The sequence below is a fragment of the Salvelinus fontinalis genome, chromosome 41 (genome assembly GCF_029448725.1).
Source record: "Salvelinus fontinalis isolate EN_2023a chromosome 41, ASM2944872v1, whole genome shotgun sequence".
Classification (NCBI taxonomy): Eukaryota; Metazoa; Chordata; class Actinopteri; order Salmoniformes; family Salmonidae; genus Salvelinus; species Salvelinus fontinalis.
In genome coordinates this window covers 13350691-13368588 of record NC_074705.1, presented here as the reverse complement: position 1 = coordinate 13368588, position 17898 = coordinate 13350691, and the positions used below count along the sequence as shown (strand labels likewise).

At 41.0% G+C, this 17898-nt stretch overlaps 1 protein-coding gene across 1 annotated transcript; it reads left to right on the top strand.

Annotated features, from left to right (window-relative positions):
• Positions 1 to 2543: 2543 nt before the first annotated feature.
• LOC129840507 (oocyte zinc finger protein XlCOF8.4-like) lies at positions 2544 to 10185 on the top strand. Its single transcript, XM_055908425.1, has 2 exons — positions 2544 to 2813; positions 8128 to 10185. The coding sequence occupies exons 1-2, from the start codon at positions 2621 to 2623 to the stop codon at positions 9036 to 9038; spliced, it is 1104 nt and encodes a 367-aa protein (XP_055764400.1). The 5' UTR covers positions 2544 to 2620; the 3' UTR covers positions 9039 to 10185.
• Positions 10186 to 17898: the final 7713 nt, after the last annotated feature.

The following is a 17898-nucleotide window of genomic DNA, read 5'->3' as shown; positions in this document are numbered from 1 at the left end:
CACACTGTATATAGATTTTTCTATTGTGTTATTGACTGTATTTTTAAAAATCCTATGTGTAACTGTGTTGTTGTTTTTGTCACACTGCTTTGCTTTATCTTGGCCAGGTCGCAGTTGTAAATGAGAACTTGTTCTTAACTGGACTACCTGGTTAAATAAAGGGGATTTTTATTTTATTTTTTATAATAATAAATGTAAAAGAATTGACTATAGCTCAGCATTCAACACCATAGTCATCATCATTAAGCTCGGGGCCCTGAGTCTGAACCCCGCCCCTGGACTTTCTGACGGTCCACCCCCAGCTTGGAAACAACACCTCCACTTCGCTGATCCTCAATACAGGGGCCCCACAAGGGTGCATGCTCAGCCCCCTCATGTACTCCCTGTTCACCCATGTCTGCGTGGCCACACACACCTCCAAGTCGATCATCAAGTTTGCAGACGACACAACCGTAGTAAGCTTGATTACCAACAATGACGAGACGGCCTACAGAGAGGAGGTGATGGCCCTGGGAGTGTGGTGCCAGGAAAATAACCTCTCACTCAATGTTGACAAAACAAATTAAATGATCGTGGACTTCAGGAAACAGCAGAGGGAGCACGCCCCTATCCACAGCGATGGGACCTCAGTGGAGCAGGTGGAAAGCTTCAAGTTCCTCAGCGTACACATCACTGACGATCTGAAATGGTCCACCCACACAGACAGTGTGGTGAAGAAGGCGCAACAGCGCCTCTTCTCAACCTCAGGAGACTGAAGAAATTTGGTTTGGCATCTAAAACCCTCAAACTTTTACAGATGCACAACTGAAAGCATCCTGTCGGGCTGTATCACCGCCTGGTACGGCAACTGCACCGCCTGTAACCGCAGGACTCTCCAGAGGGTGGTGCGTTCTGCCCAACGCATTACTGGGGGCAAACTACATGCCCTCCAGGACACCTACAGCACCCGATGTCACAGGAAGCCCAAAAAGATCATCAAGGACAATAACCACCCGAGCCACTGCCTGCTATCATTTAAAAGGCATGGTCAGTACAGGTGTTTCAAAGCTGGGACCAAGAGGAGCTGTTTTTCAGTCTATCTCAAGGCCATTAAACTGTTAAGTAGCCATCACTAGGCGGCTTCCACCCGGTTACATAACCCTACACCTTTAGAGGCTGCTTCCCCATATACATAGACTTGAAATGGCCACTTTAATAATGGAACACTAGTCACTTTACTCATGTTTAAAGTTTACATACTGCTTTACTCATCTCATGTGTATATACTGTATTCTATTCTACTGTATTTTAGTCTATACCACTCTGACATTGCACATCTTAATATTTATATATTCCTTAATTCCATTATTTTACTTTTAGGTTGTGTGTATTGTTAGATATTACTGCATGGTTGGAGCTAGAAACACAAGCATCACTACACCTGCAATAACATCTTCTAAACATGTGTATGTGACAAATAACATTTGATTTGATTTAACTCGCATAAAAACTGTGGATGGAAATGTGGCTACTGTGTACGAGACATTCACACAGGAGGAATCTTACAATTGTCTGTCAAATGCTTAAGTGCCAAAAGTGCATTGAATAGTCTTTAGAGAATACAAACTAAGAAGAAACTATATAGGCTAAGTGATGATTGCTTCAAAGCAAAGGCTTAAGCAGACACATGGAGAGAATGTACGGGAACATGACTGTGCCCTGTGTAGAGAAGGGCATCAGACAGACAAGTTACTATTGTTCATAGTGCCTGGCAGGGTTCACTTGTCATGTGAACCCTGCCAGGCAATCACTGCACAATATCTGTCTAATAATTGGTCCAACGATAGTGATACAATTATCTTGATCTGATGAAATCCACGTTGATGCAAGCTGTTACCAAGTCTAGCTCAAATGGTCACTTAAACTAGCCCTATTGAATCCAGTAGAAACCATTAGATTCCAGTTTAGCCCATTAGACACCAGTAGCCATTCTCTACCTGAACAAACTGGATTTTCACCTAAGGAATTGATACATTGTTTATCTACACATACATGTATGAGACCTACTTCGGTGTGTAGTTATCATGTGTTTTGCCCCCTATTTATTTTTAAAAATATATATATAAAAAATATAATTGATATTTGAAAAATAAATAAATATATTCTTTAAAAATATAAAATAATCCCAGCCCCCATCTCCGCAGGTGGTCGTTTGCCTTTTGGTAGGCCATAGTTGTAAATAAGAATTTGTTCTTCACTTAACTGACTTGCCTAGTTAAGTAAAATAGTATTTTCATCCTTGCAAGTCATAAAACGTTTTATGGAAAAGTTATGGAATGATTTCTTGAAGAGTGGGAATCCTGTTTTAAAAAAACTAAACAATTAGTTCCTGTTCCTCTTTAGTTTCACATAATATTACTCTTATTTTGAAGAGATCCGTGTGTTTTATAACTAGTATAAAATGTTGATAATTCCATTTTTGCTTTTATTGTTCATTTTACATTTTCACATAATATTACTCTTACTTTGAAGGATTAAAAAAAACTTGCCCCGGAAGTTCTTGCCCCGGAAGTGCTTCTTGTAGGCTTCACGGGAGACGGAACGTAACGCGAGCTAGCCATTGGCACTATCTGAAAAAAAAATGTCTAAATTGGAATTGTTGAGAGTGATTTTTAACCAACGATGTACAGGCGCTGCGGATGAGATATTCAGAGCCGTTGCAAAAACGATATCAGAGTACCAGGACAACGTTTATCTATCGAAAGAGGACAACCGACGTCTACAGGGGCTGCTTGACATCATCCTGAAACCTGAGATAAAGTTGTATAGAGCAGGTTTGTTACTTTCTCAGTATTCAACATTCATTTTATAAACATTTGCATTGTTGAGGATTTAATTCAGTGCTGCAGGAAGCTAGCCTAAGTAACGTGGCTAGAAAACCTCTGTGCTGACAGCTAGCAAATTCGGCAGCCATGTTGACTTGCAGTTGAACATGATTAGGGGTTGTCACTAGTTACCACAGCCACAAAATCAATCGGCTCTATCGTAAACATTTATGAAAGCAAAAAGTAGCTTTTTTGTATTCATTTAAGGTTAGGAATAAGGTTAGCGTTAAAAACAGATTTTAATTAGATAAATTGTAGAACAGGCGGCATTTCTGACTTTGAAACAGAGACCGTGGAGCATGTATTGCAACAGTGTGGGCAGTATCAGAGGGAAAGAGGTAGCGATCTAGAATGAGGGAGAAGAGGATACAGGAAATTAGTTTGAGTATATTGAGTAGAATGTTCTTAGATATAGTGTCATATTTAATATGTTTTAAGGGCAACGGGGTTGGCAGGTAGGTTTTAGTTTCACCCTGTCACTGGCTCACACTCCAGGACAGTAGATGGCGGTAATGCACCATAACGTTGATGCCAAGATAAACCACACCAAATAAGAATTTTATGACTTTGACTGTGGTATCTAGTGACGCAACTATGGCTGGGGGCATCTTCATTACGCCAATTCTGTTACAAAACAGTTATTAAACAGAAGTGAATGAAAAGGGAGGGACCTACCTGAATTTGTCAAATAGAAACACTCGTTTGCTCTGTTTGTTTCCGTTTGGTTCTTAAAAACGGTGAACGGTTTCCGTAATGATAACGCCCCAGATATACTGTATGAGGAGATGCTTGTCTTCTCCCTAACAATTGGATTGGATGTCCACAGAGCAGAACGGCGGGCTGTCAAGCTCCTGCCTGTTCCTCTTTTTGGATTGGTGGATATATCTCGTTGTTTGAATACTTTTTGGAATATTTGACGAGGGGTGTTGAAGTAAACGGACTGTATTCAGTGGAGAATGGACGCTATGCTATTCTCATGAATATGCATTGAAGTCTTGAATTTCAACAGGGACAACTCCGATATAAAGTGTTTTTTTCTCAAAGTTACCAGGATGTCAGTGTATCATATTTATATCAGTGGCACCATCATTTGGGAGGATGGGCTCCTAGTATGGAATCAATGGACATGTCTTAAGGTATGTGTTTGATATCATTCCATTTACTCCATTCCAGACAATATTATTAGCGTTCCTCCTCTCACCATCCTCCCGTGGTACACTTGTAATAACCTAAGTGTTACAAAACGTATTAGATCAAAAACGTCTAATTTTATCAAAATGGCAATACATTTTTATCTTGACAAAATTCCATACTCATTGCCCCCCATGCAAAAACTCCTCACTGGCGTAATAATTAATGACCTGCTTAATGTGGACAGATTTGGGGTGGAGTAAACCCTCTCGCTTCGCCTCTTCCCCTCTGCCATGACTCCACTAGCAGCCTGCCTCTGCATCATTTCTAGCCTGAACAGCCGCTAGTAATCGTTGTTTCTGTCTTTTGATGTTTCCACTATCGTTTGAACAGACATTGTACATTGGCTAGCACACTAATGTCCCTGCTACCAGTGAATACATTAAACATCCTCCAGTCAGGTTGCAAAAGATGCCGGTGTCTTCCTTACTAACTTAAATGGATAGAGGCAAAAAAATCAAAACGGGCAGAATATGCCTCTTTTCTTTATGAAACACTTTTCCAGTTAATGGCCAAATCAACTGAAATCAACACAATTATTTGATTTAGGGCTGTCCCTGACAACAACAAAAATCTTGGTTGACCGAAAGTCTTCTGTTCTTTTCACAAATCTATTGCTCAAATTTTCAACATATATTTATTCTATATAAAGAGACACTCCATGTGTTTTAATAAAATCAACTATATGCATTGAGCTTGTCTGATGCTTTAAGCTTACGAATGTATGCCTCAAGAGGGGGACAGGTCTAGATAACCAGAAGGAAAAAAACTTAACCTGACCCAACTATTCTGCTCCAGCTGGCTTTCGCTGATTCTGCCATTACTCTCCTGAAGTTGCCGGGAATAAGCTACGCGAGGAGTCGGCAACCTTTCTCATGTGGAATACCAATTTATCTTATCGATCTGCGGATCTGTGTGCCAGTTATGGTTTTCATATGCACATCTTATTGAAACAGTTGAATTGAATTTATAATAACATCTTCATATCTTAATCATTGTCATGTAGTTAATCAAAATTCTATCCAAATGAAAATGATACCAACCTAAAAAGTAACTTCTATTGCCCTTGCCAACTATGTAAAAATAGCCTACATAAGGCCAACAAATAAAAAATATTGCAGCCGGCAGGTAGAAAATATCCTGATTTAAAAATAAATATCCTATAAATCACATTGGCTTCATTTGGCCTGTCTGCAACAAACTTCAAACATTGTATTAACTTGGGTCCAGCTGGAAGCGTGCTATTGTATAAAATACAGTGAGCTCGGGACAGACACAGCTGTAGGCTATTTGCGCAAGGGATAAGAAGCCGTGCTTGACTTGGGCAGGAGCTCACCAGAGCTGAGTACCGACACCCTCAAATCTTCATCCGCTTGAGCTCCTGTTCCTCTTATAGAATAGTAGCTCAAAAGTATTGTGGAGCTCCTGCACCTAAATATAAGCAGTACCATGACCCAAAATGAGTACCAGAACCTTTTTCAGTCCAAGTCAAGCAGTAATAAGAAGCCTATTTTTATGACTTTTCCACTGGGTCAGAGAATGATATTTTCCCCTTTCACGCCGAGTGGTTATCGAAAGAGAGAGAGCTGGAAAGATTAGATTTTTTTAGAGACCTAGTTTGCTTGCTCTTTAAGGTGAAGAAAACATTACTTTGAGAAGCTCCACAGGTGGTGGTGCGTTAAGCCAGTCAGAAATACTATCAGATCCCCAAATGGGCACCTTTTCTATGCCTACATTTACACGCAGGCCAGGTAGCCTATAGGACTACTTCTATGTGTGCACATCCTTACTCAACATTGACAGCAGCACTTCATACAAAACACAGTGACTCAATTGACAGAACTCAAATGGAATTAAATAAACCAAAACTTGTTTCTCACAAGTGTAGTATAGGTTGTGCAAACAATGTGTCCACTCTGACAATGAGAACAGGAAGACTGGAATAATAATATTGAATGCATTAAAAGAAATGACCGTAACCAAAGTAAAACATTGAAGATGAGTATTTATAAGAATTAACGGTAAATGGACTACTGGTGATATACAATACCGGTCAAAAGTTTTAGAACACCGACTCATTCAAGAGTTTTTCTTTATTTGTACTATTTTCTACATTGTAGAATAATAGTGAAGACATCAAAACTATGACAACACATATGGAATCTTGTAGTAACCAAAAAAGTGTTAAACAAATCAAAATATATTTTGAGATTTTTCAAAGTAGCCAACCTTTGCCTTGACAGCTTTGCTCACTCTTGGCATTCTCTCAACCAGCTTCATGAGGTAGTCACCTGGAATGCATTTCAATTAACATGTGTGCCTTGTTAATTTGTGGAATGTCTTTCCTTAATGTGTTTGAGCCAATCAGTTGTGTCGTGACAAGGTAGGGGTGGTATACAGAAGATAGCCCTATTTGTTAAAAGACCAAGTCCATATTATGGCAAGAACAGCTCAAATAAGCAAAGAAAAACGACAGTCCATCATTACTTTGACATGAAAGTCAGTCAATACGGAAAATTTAAAGTTTCTTCAAGTGCAGTTGCAAAAGCAATCCAGCGCTATGATGAAACTGGCTCTCATGAGGACCGCCACAGAAATGGAAGACCCAGACTTACCTCTGCTGCAAAGGATAAGTTCATTAGAGTTACCAGCCTCAGAAATTGCAGCCCAAATAAATGCTTCACAGAGTTCAAGTAACAGACATATTTCAGCATCAATTGTTCAGAGGAGACTGTGTGAATCAGGCCTTCATGGTAGAATTGCTGCAAAGAAACCACTACTAAAGGACACCAATAATAAGAAGAGACTTGCTTGGGCCAAGAAACACGAGCAATGGACATTAGACCTGTGGAAATGTCCTTTGGTTTGGAGTGCAAATTGGAGATTTTGGGTTACAACTGCCGTGTCTTTGTGATAGGTGAAGCTGGTTGAGAGAATGCCAAACGTGTGCAAAGCTGTCATCAAGGCAAAGGGTGGCTACTTTGAAGAGTCTAAAATATATTTTGATTGAACACTTTTGGTTACTACATGATTCCATGTGTTATTTCATAGTTTTGATGTCTTCACTATTGTTCTACAATGTAGAAAATAGTAAAAAAAAAAAAAAAAAAAAACCTTGAACGAGTAGGTGTTCTAAAACTTTTGACCGGTAGTGTATATAATGGGGAAGTGATATACACTAACAATCAAAAGCAAACAATTCACACAATGAAGTTATGAAACAATGAATGTGCACAAATTGCCGGGAGAGAGCGCATTCTGGACAATGAAGTGCATTGTGCATCTGGGCGCATGTACAATCTGACGTCTGCATTGGCCATGCAGCATTTATGATTATATGGCCTCAGCAGAAGTCAGGCCATTCATACTTCTTGCGCTTCACAGAGCAGTGCAGAGATGCTGTCAAGGAAGTGAGTTTGTGTTTATACAGGATGTACCACCCCCACCTACTGTCAACCAATCATGTCCATGTGGAGCTATACAGAGCCCTCCGCATTGTTGCAACATTTGGGAGGCGCTTGGCGATGCGGTACAGAGCTCGAGTTGGCCTCTGCATCACACCCTCCATATGGAGTCCCCGACCACATTTTCGAATCGAGCATAAATTGGCTATAGTCTAGGCTTCCACAATGGATTAGTTCACAGAGATGGGCGCAGATATATATATATATATATATATATTTGTTACTGCTCTACTAAAACAATCTCGGTCGACCAACAGCCTAACGACCCAAACAATTGACCAATCGATTAATTGGGGTCAGCCCTAATTTGATTTGACATTGCACATTTGCCTATCACTTCCATAGATGTTTTGCTAGTTGTGGCTTAAGTTAGCCAATGTTTGTAGTGGCTGTTTAAAGATTCATAGACTACTTTCAAGGTGAAGAACCAACTAGTATTATGTTGTAAAAGGCTGAACCTATCCTTAAACAGGGACCCCATTTTTTTTATGTCAGAATTTGTCTACACTGTCAGTTAAGGATGAAGCACTGCCTGACATAAGACAATGCAAAGACCACCTATCTCATCAGCTTATAAATTCTAACTCATCTTTTCTCCTTCCCTTCAGATTTTGAGCAGTTCATTGTCTCTGAAGTGGAGTTTCCCCCTGAGCAGCACCACTTTGAACAAGAGTGGAGCCCTGATCTGGGGCAAGATGACTGGAACCCCATTAAAGAGGAACAGGAGGAATTCAGTGTCATCCAGGAGGAGGAAGACTCTGTATTCACTCCTGCCTGGGTGAAAAGTGACTATGATCAGTACTCAACTCAGTCCTCACAAACCCAAAGTGAAGAATACAAAGACAGATCAAAACCTAAGGAAGTGCATTCTTCAAAGCCAACCAGTGGCTCTCGGCCCCAGCCCAAATCGAGGAGGACACAGGCAGAAAAGGGAAAAAGATTTATCAGCTCCAAAGGTAGAACATCAGTGGATCTGAAATCACCAGCGCAAAGGAGGTGTCAGACAGAAGTTAAATCATTTTGCTGTAGTGATTGTGGTGAACGTTTCACTCAGATGGGAAAACTGAATTCTCATAGGATCATGATACACTCCAGAGGTAATCAGTTTCGCTGTGATGAATGTGGCAAATGTTTTGCTCAGTGGGGATATCTGGATTCTCATATGAAGATTCACACAAGGGTGAATTGTGGCAAAGTATTCACTCAGTCTGACCGCTTCAAACCCTCCTTGACCACTTTGAAGGATCACACAGGAGAGAAATTTTATTGCTGTGGTGAATGTGGCAAATATTTTTCTAATGCTGGGTCCCTGACTTATCATAGGAGGTCGCACACAGAGGAGAAATCGCATCGCTGCCATGGTTGTGGCAAATGTTTTTTAAAAATTAGGGATCTGAATATTCACAGGAGGATTCACACAGGGGAGAAACGTTTTCGCTGCCAGTTCTGTGGAAAATGTTATAATCAGCACACTTCTCTAAGTTATCACATGAAGAATCACACAGGAGACATCTTATAACTGTCATTATTATTGTGGCAAATATTTTCGTCATGAAGGTAATCTGACAGCGCATATGAGGATTCACGAGGGAAATCAGATACTTGTTGCTATAGTAGCAGATCTTTAAGCACTGGCAGTCACAAGTGCATATGAGGATAATCAGATGAGCAATAAACTATTTTGCTGTCAGGATTGTTGTAAATGTTTTACTCCTTCCAATCTGAATTGTCTGGGGAGACGGAGGGGAGGAACCACATGAATACCATGACTGGCTAATCTTTCACAACTGCCTTTCATTTGACACTGCGTATGAGACATTCACACAGGGGAGGAATCTTCCACGTTTTCTGTCGACAATGCACTTCTGGCACTAAAGCATTTAATTGTCATCGGAGAACACACAGCGAAGAACAACCTTCAAAGCCTAAAAGGGTCACCTGAGGACATGCTTGAATGACCTTTACTCTGGTAGTCCTGAAGCCTGATTCTCTATTCAAATCCAATTTTATTGGTCACATACACATATTTAGCAGGTGTTATTGCAGGTGTAGCGAAATGCTTGTGTTCCTAGCTCCAACAGGGCAGTAGTATCTAACAGTTAAAAAAAAGGCACCAATTCGGGAAAGTTGTAATGCTGGGGAGTTACCGCTGTTCTGATATCCAAAAGTACTTTCCGGCTGTATGTAATAACACAAAACGTTCTGGGCCAGTAATGTAAGAAATAACACACACACAAAAAAAATACCGCAAAGTTACTTAGCTAGAAGCAGAGCTGCCATGTCTGTCGGCACCATCTATGCATAACTATTAAAGGCCATATTTAGGACATATTCTGCTTAACCTGTCATTTTCCATTCTGTATTGGCTGTAACTTTTCATTAAGTGTGAAGCTGTATTTTTCCACTGAGAACAGAACTTGTATTGTTAATTGCGTAGCCCGTCTCTTCCAGAAACCATTGTGTGTGTTTCATTGTTCAGTATCACCCATCCTCTATAATGATGCATGTATGTCTCATTCAGAATGAATATTCTTGCCACTCCGAAGAATAATTTGCGTTTGAGCCATTTTAGCAGTTGTATCTTGAAGAGGTTGCTGACTTTGTGCAGAGTGATCTCCCGGTAGGCCTCTACTGTTTGCAACATTAAATAGTTTTTCTGAACATGATGACTGCCATCTGACTTGTCTCTTTTCACACTGAAAATCTTCATTGCAGCCTTTAAGGCCATGATACACTTGGAATTTGTGGAGGTAATGTTGCCACTGTATCATGGGCTTAAGAGTACACATGGAGAGAAACATGACTGTGTCCTGTGTGGGGGAAGGGCATCACAGAAGATTGAGGCACATTTTGTAACTTCCACCTGTTAGTGGAGACATGTCACAGTTCTTAATTTAAGAAGTATCTAATCGGATTACAATATTTTTGTAATCAGATTAGTTTTGAATGTGTTGAAGTCTGTCCAGTGTTTTGGCGGGAAGTCCGTAGAGAATGGCGTTGCAGTAGTCCAGGCCAGATAAAACAAAAGGTGTGAATGAGGGTTTCAGCAAGAGAGGGTCTCAGTGGTGAAATGTTTTTGAGGTGGAAGAAGGCTGACTTGGTGATTTACTTCCCAAAAGATTCAATCAATATCATGAACGAACAGCATTAGGTCAAAATGAATGACAAATACTCTTGGACATAATTTTGAACATATCAATAACATTCTGATTCTCTCATCACCCTGAGAGACATTCCAAAACAAACTGAAATCCCTGTTTTTAATAACGTGAAAACAAGACTTTGAACCAGAGCTGTGAGTTTCCTACAATACTCTGTACTGTTTAATAATTACATAATTCAAATCAAACTTGATTCACTTAGGAGCCGATTCACTCAGGAAATGTACGCCATTCCTAGGCATGCCTTTACTAAGCCCTTCTCAGTAGTTGGTATTCAGACTAACCTTATGTAGGTGCGCAACGAGATTTGTGGCTCCCTTGCGCGCACTGAATACATTTTGTTCAACCCCAGAAAACACACCCACTGAGTGGCAGACTGAATCGATCAGGTAATTTGTTCAATTATCTTTTTCTGTTAATGTATCTAAAGCAATCCCTTTAAATACTGTGTACCTTTAATTTGAATTTGATCGGCACAAGACTAATCTAGCCTACGGAGAATGCGTTCAGAATATGGAGATCAATGAAAGAAAGCCATCAAAACATGAATATTTGGCTCTGTTTCAGAACTCACGGGTAGATTTAAAAACCCTCTGATATTACACATTTATCGTAAGGTAAGTATTCATGAATCCTAGGTTACTTCCAGGAAAAATAGGGGTTGGAGAGCTTTTATGCTTAAAATAAAACTAAGGAGTGTACATTATTAGAAGGATATAAATTAACCCTGATTGCTCGTACTGATCATGGAACTATGTGACAATAAGGTCCAAGTCTTGCGCTGCATGTCAAATTCAAACTATAATGATTTGGTCTGCGCTCCATTATTGTTTTATAAGCTTAGATGTCCCGATTTACAATACAATTTGTATGAGGCCTTCATTAAATAATATCCACTATTACTAGCTACCCTCCGTAACAACCACAAGAACGTGGCAGCGTTTACTGAGGAAACAAATTAAGGTATTCTAAACCAAACAATGTAATGGGATTATACGAAATGCAGGGTACCAACTGAAGGGAACTAACACTAAACGTGTTAAATAAGAGTGGTTCATACTGACGGTCACTACCTATATAGCGGCGAATAACATTTGACATAAAACAAATGTAGGAAACAGGAAATGTCGTAGCATCTAATTAAAGCATCATAGAGAGCACATTTGGCGCAACTGTCAACTGTGCTCGGCTTTGCCTTGTCATCCCATTTGGCTTGCGTCTCCAAGTTTAGTCCCGAAAGTTATAAGAGCATACAATTACAATTCTTTATAAAGGCACAGCGTTCCATACTTCACAGTAGGAAAGGCGCAGAAATACCATTCATGTTGATTTGCTTCTGAGTTTGCTTCACATTTGTCTTCAGCAATCATACAGGTAAATGTTCTTATCAGTTTATAAATTACAGTGCATGGAGAATGGTGTCATTCCTATGGGGGAAAATGAAGTATATGTTTTTCCACTTGAAACCGACAGATTGCACAACTTTATTCTTGGGATTCTCACGGTAAAGTGGTGACATTATGAGGGAATGAAGTCATGGTCAGAATATGGGGTATCTGTAAACACACCTCCATTTCTTTGATCTCCACCCCAAACACATGCTTCAGTTCAAGGTCAGACTTCCACTGGCGTTTCCCCATGCTTCAGTTCCAAGGTCAGGCTGGCACTGGCATTTCACCATGCTTCAGTTCAAGGTCAGGCTGGCACTGGCATTTCAACATGCTTCAGTTCAAGGTCAGAATACCATAGAGAGAGCAGGGAATTAAGTTCCATTTACATGTGCAACTCGGTCTGAATTACATTTACATTTACATTTAAGTCATTTAGCAGACGCTCTTATCCAGAGCGAATTACAAATTGGTGCATTCACCTTATGATATCCAGTGGAACAACCACTTTACAATAGTGCATCTAAATATTTTAAGGGGGGGGGGGGGTAGAATGATTACTTTATCCTATCCTAGGTATTCCTTAAAGAGGTGCGGTTTCAGGTGTCTCCGGAAGGTGGTGATTGACTCCGCTGACCTGGCGTCGTGAGGGAGTTTGTTCCACCATTGGGGTGCCAGAGCAGCGAACAGTTTTGACTGGGCTGAGCGGGAACTGTACTTCCTCAGAGGTAGGGAGGCGAGCAGGCCAGAGGTGGATGAACGCAGTGCCCTTGTTTGGGTGTAGGGCCTGATCAGAACCTGAAGGTACGGAGGTGCCGTTCCCCTCACAGCTCCGTGGGCAAGCACCATGGTCTTGTAGCGGATGCGAGCTTCAACTGGAAGCCAGTGGAGAGAGCGGAGGAGCGGGGTGACGTGAGAGAACTTGGGAATTACCCCAATAGAACGTTTTACAAAAGTAAATCTATCACATCTGGAGCATGTATTATCCAGAGTTTACATGACTTTTTTTCAGTTGTCCAATCCCTGCTTTTTAATTTCCATCTTCTTATGCAGGTCAGCTTTTTTTCCGTTATGAATCTTGTTCTGGAGGCAGCTCTGCAGAGTGGTCACTAGCTCGCACAGCCACAAAGTCCTAAAATCTGATTTGACCTCAACCTTAAATTAAGACCACAGAGCAAAAAATAAATAAATCTGAATTGTTACAATATAGCTCATTTTGACTTTGCAGCTGACCCATCTAGCGGAAATCGCTAAATAATTCCTCAAGGACAAGACTCAACCCAATAAACGTCAACCGGCTCTTCTGGCAAATCTTTGTCTAAATAAGTTTTCTTCTGTTTTAGTCCTGTTCTCTTTCTTTGTGCGAACTGTATTCATATGTTTTAACAGCTCAGCCATACGACTGAATCCCACAGACAGAGCAGCCATATTCCTCTCCTGTGTGAGTCAGTTTGTGTATGGTTAGGTTCCCCTTGACGCTGAAGCTTTTCCCACAGTCACCACAGCTAAAAGGTTTCTCTCCTGTGTGAGTCAGTTTGTGCACATTCAGGTGCCCCTTCTGATAGATGCTTTTCCCACAGTCACCACAGCTAAAAGGTTTCTCTCCTGTGTGAGTCAGTTTGTGCACATTCAGGTGCCCCTTCTGATAGATGCTTTTCCCACAGTCACCACAGCTAAACGGTTCCTCTCCTATGTGAGTCAGTTTATGCTTCTTTAGCGAGTCCTTTACATTGAAACTTTTCCCAGTCACCACAGCTAAATGGTTTTACTCCCATGTAAGTCAGATTATGCATGTTTAGGGGCTGCTTGCGATTGAAGCTCTTCCCACAGTCACCACAGCTAAATGGTTTCTCTCCTGTGTGAGTCCGAACATGTTCGGTTAGGTCACTCTTGAGACTGAAGCTTTTCCCGCAGTCACCACAACTAAATTAGTTCTCCCCTGTGTGAGTCTGTATATGTTGGGTTAGGTTCCGAACATGTTCGGTTAGGGTACTCTTGACACTGACGCTCTTCCCACAGTCACCACAGCTAAATGATTTCTCTCTTGCGCGTCATCATGTGCTTGGAAATATCTACTTGGAAGGTCTTGCCACAAAAGGGGCAGGGGCAGGTTTTCCCATTGTGACACAGTCTGACATGGGGCCTTCAGTTTACAGGTAGAGTTGTAGCATTCACTGGGTCTCTTCTTGGCGAGAGTCACATGCATCTGCAGGTCAGATTTTAGAGCAAACATTTCACCACAGTCACGGCAGTGGAGAGTTTTTATAGCTGTGGTGCTGGGTTTGGAACAGTGTTTATCCAATGGTGGGCTGGGATCTAATGTTGGGCTGCTGTCGAGTCCCATTGGGTCGCTGCTTTCGGCTGTGCTGGTGCTGGATGCATTGTTTTGATTATTTGGAGGGTCACAGGGAATGCTGAGAGCCTTAAGCGGAGTCACAGTGCCAAAAGGTGTGAGATTCACTTGTTTAGGGTCACACTCTCTGTTCTCCTGTCTGGATTTGAGGAGGAATGAAGGACTGAAGTGGTTCCTCCTGATCACATTCACTTGTCACACAGGGAGGAGCGAATATGGATTCTTTGGTATCAAAGAGTTATTGAAGTGGTTCTTCCTCCTGACTGGTCCCGACTTCCTCCTCTTTAATCTGTGTGGGCTCAGTTTTCTCCTGCCCCAGACTAAGGCTCCGCTCCTGCTCACAGTGCTCAGGGAGAACCTCCTCTTCAGAGACAGCAAGAGAGAGCTGCAGGGAGTCTGGAGGGAAGGAGATGGGGAGTAGAGGTTATGCAGTCTTTACACATCAAGGTTGGGGTGAATTCGAATTAAAAGTAGAAATCTGCAGTTCAAATAATAACAAAGTGGACACACTGCCATTGTTTTGGTAAAGAGCTGAGGGATGGGCCTGGAGAAATGTAAGCGCTGTCAAATTCAGACAGTTATGGGTGCAAGGATTGACCAGCTATGATATCCAAATTATAGTTTTAACCATGTTTTAAGGCTATACTGTTTTTGATAACAGTCACATTGTGTAGAAAAATGGTGGTAGAACAAGCTTATATTTGGGGTTCTGATGGGGTACGACAGTTGAAGTAAGCTAATGAAGCATTATATTAGGGTTAGTTATATTCTTCAAGAGTTAATGGGTATATACACTGAGTGTACAAAACATTAGGAATACTTTCGTAATATTGAGTTGCAGAACAGCCTCAATTCGTAAGGGCCTGAACTCTACAAGGTGTTGAAAGCATTCCACAGGAATGCTGGCCCAATGCTTCCAACAGTTGTGTCAAGTTGGCTGGATGTCCTTTGGCTGGATGTCCACACAGGAAACTGTTGAGTGTGAAAAGCCCAGCAAAGTTGCAGTTTGACACAAACCAGTGCACCTGGCACCTACTACCCCGTTCAAAGGCACTTAAAAGTGTTGTCTTGCCCATTCACCATCAATGGCACACATACACAATCCATGTCTCAAATATCTTTCTTTAACCAGTCTCCTCCCCTTCATCTACACTGAATGAAGTGGATTTAACAAGTCACACCAATAAGGGATCATAACTTTCATCTGGTCAATCTATGTCATGGAAAGGTGTATAATTTACGTGTTCCTAATGTTTTGTTTTGTATAATCGGTCTATAATTAATTTAAAATAAATAAAAATGACCCCTTTAAGACAGTAAATTCCAATTCAATAATTTGAAACCCGTAAGCTATTTTAAATAACTTCTCAAAAATCTATTTCAAAAGTTTTGACTGTCAAAACATACGATTCATCTTTAAAACTAATTAGACAATTGTTTGCAACACACAAAAAATGGACAAGGAAGCATGTTTTAATTCAGGGGTGTCAAACTCATTCCACGGAGGGCCTAGTGTCTGCAGGTTTTTGGTTTTTCCTTTCAATAAAGCCCTAGACAACCAGGTGTGGGGAGTTCCTAACTAATTAGTGATGTTAATTCATCAATCAAGTACAAGGGAGGAGCGAAAACCCGCAGACACTCGGCCCTCCGTGGAATGAGTTTGACACCTGTGTTTTAATTAATAAGCAATATGGCACAAGAGGCAGTGCTATATAATGAATACAGTCAAAGGCAAATGGCGTTGTTCGGCCCGACGCGAAGCAGTCATTATATAGCATTATATATATCATGTAATCATTATATAGCACTGACTCGCATGCCTCATTGCTTTTATAAAACGATTACCAACAAATTGTCCAGGTTGTCCATGTTACAGACGTGGGCGTGTCAGTCGCATTTTCGTTTGTTTTAGCTTTTCTTCTATTGGCATTTACTTGGATATATCCATAATAACGAAGTTGATGTGTGATTTCGCCTGGCTCAGAAAGAATGTCTGAACACGTCACTTTTTTTGGCACATTTGTACAATATTTGAAATGCAAGAGAAAGGACAATGAATTATTCTAGCACAGGCGCAATTTAGACTTTGTCCACTAGACAGCAGCACTGTATGTGCAAAGTTTTGGAGTGATTCAAATGGATCTCCCAGAAATAGATCATTGTTGATGCAAGACAAAAAACTGATGTAGAAGCCAATACGAGAAATAACTTGCAATATTGGTAGTACAATGGGGCACCCAGAGGCAGACTTAGTGATTTGGAGGCGCCAGGCAGAGGCCAGTTTGAGCCCTCCTATATACTATAATGGGTTTTATAGCAAGACGTAATTTAACTATAAAAAATGTAGTACCTTTTAATGTGCCGTGAACACAACCTGTCATGATGTTTTCATCTGATTGTCAAGCAAATCACTTCAAAAAGTAGGTTACCTTCGCATGTTCATGCAAAATAGTTACAGCATCCTCCAACTTTTCTTCAATTCGCATGTGGCTGAAACTATATCACTGGAGAAAGCATCCGAGCGAGTGAAACAGCGCCCCTCTATCTTACTATATGTAACCCATGTATCTGATGCTGTCTGGCCAAAAAGAGTATGACATGCCATACTTTTTGACCAGACAGCATCAGATACATTGGCTACACACACTGACCACGATGGCAGAATTATCAGCAGCACCTGTCTTTTTACAAAAGGTCAATTACTTTTTTTTCAAAATTCATTACATGTTAAAATTTTAAATCAAATTTAGTTAAACTTAAAAAAGAATAAACAATAAAACATTTTAAAAAATCAATCGATAAACAATTACCAAAAAACAAATGCATTCGTTCAAATAACATGTAACAATCATCCGTCTGTCAGTCAGTCATGGTTGGTCTGGTGGAGTGGTTGGCGGTGTGTTTGTGTCTTTGTGTGGGGGGGAGGGGTGGGGTCTGAGCTGGCAGTTGCTGGATGAAGGTGGTAGTTGTAGGACGGTGCAGTGTCCAGGGTTTGTGCTAGTGTTGGGGCTGGTACCGGGAAACTTGGGTTGGTGTTGAGGCCTGGTTGGAGATCGTGCTGTTACCAGGAATGAAAAACCATGGGTTGGTGCTGGGTCTGGGACTGTGGGCATGGGAAAGAACAGGAACCATGAACCGGGAACTTGGGTTGGTGAACTGGGAACCGGGAACACCATGACCCGGGAACCTTTCTGCTAATTTCTTAAAAATGAAAAACTGAAATATCACATTTACTTAAGTATTCATATCCTTTACTCAGTACTTTGTTGAGGCACTTTTGGCAGCGATTACCGTCTCGAGTCTTCTTGGGTATGATACTACAAGCTTGGCACACCTGTATTTGGGGAGTTTCTCCCATTCTTCTCTGCAAATCTTCTCAAGCTCTGTCAGGTTGGATGGGGAGCGTTGCTGCACAGCTATTTTCAGGTCTCTCCAGAGATGTTTGATCGGGTTCAATTCCGGGCTCTTAGTGTTTTC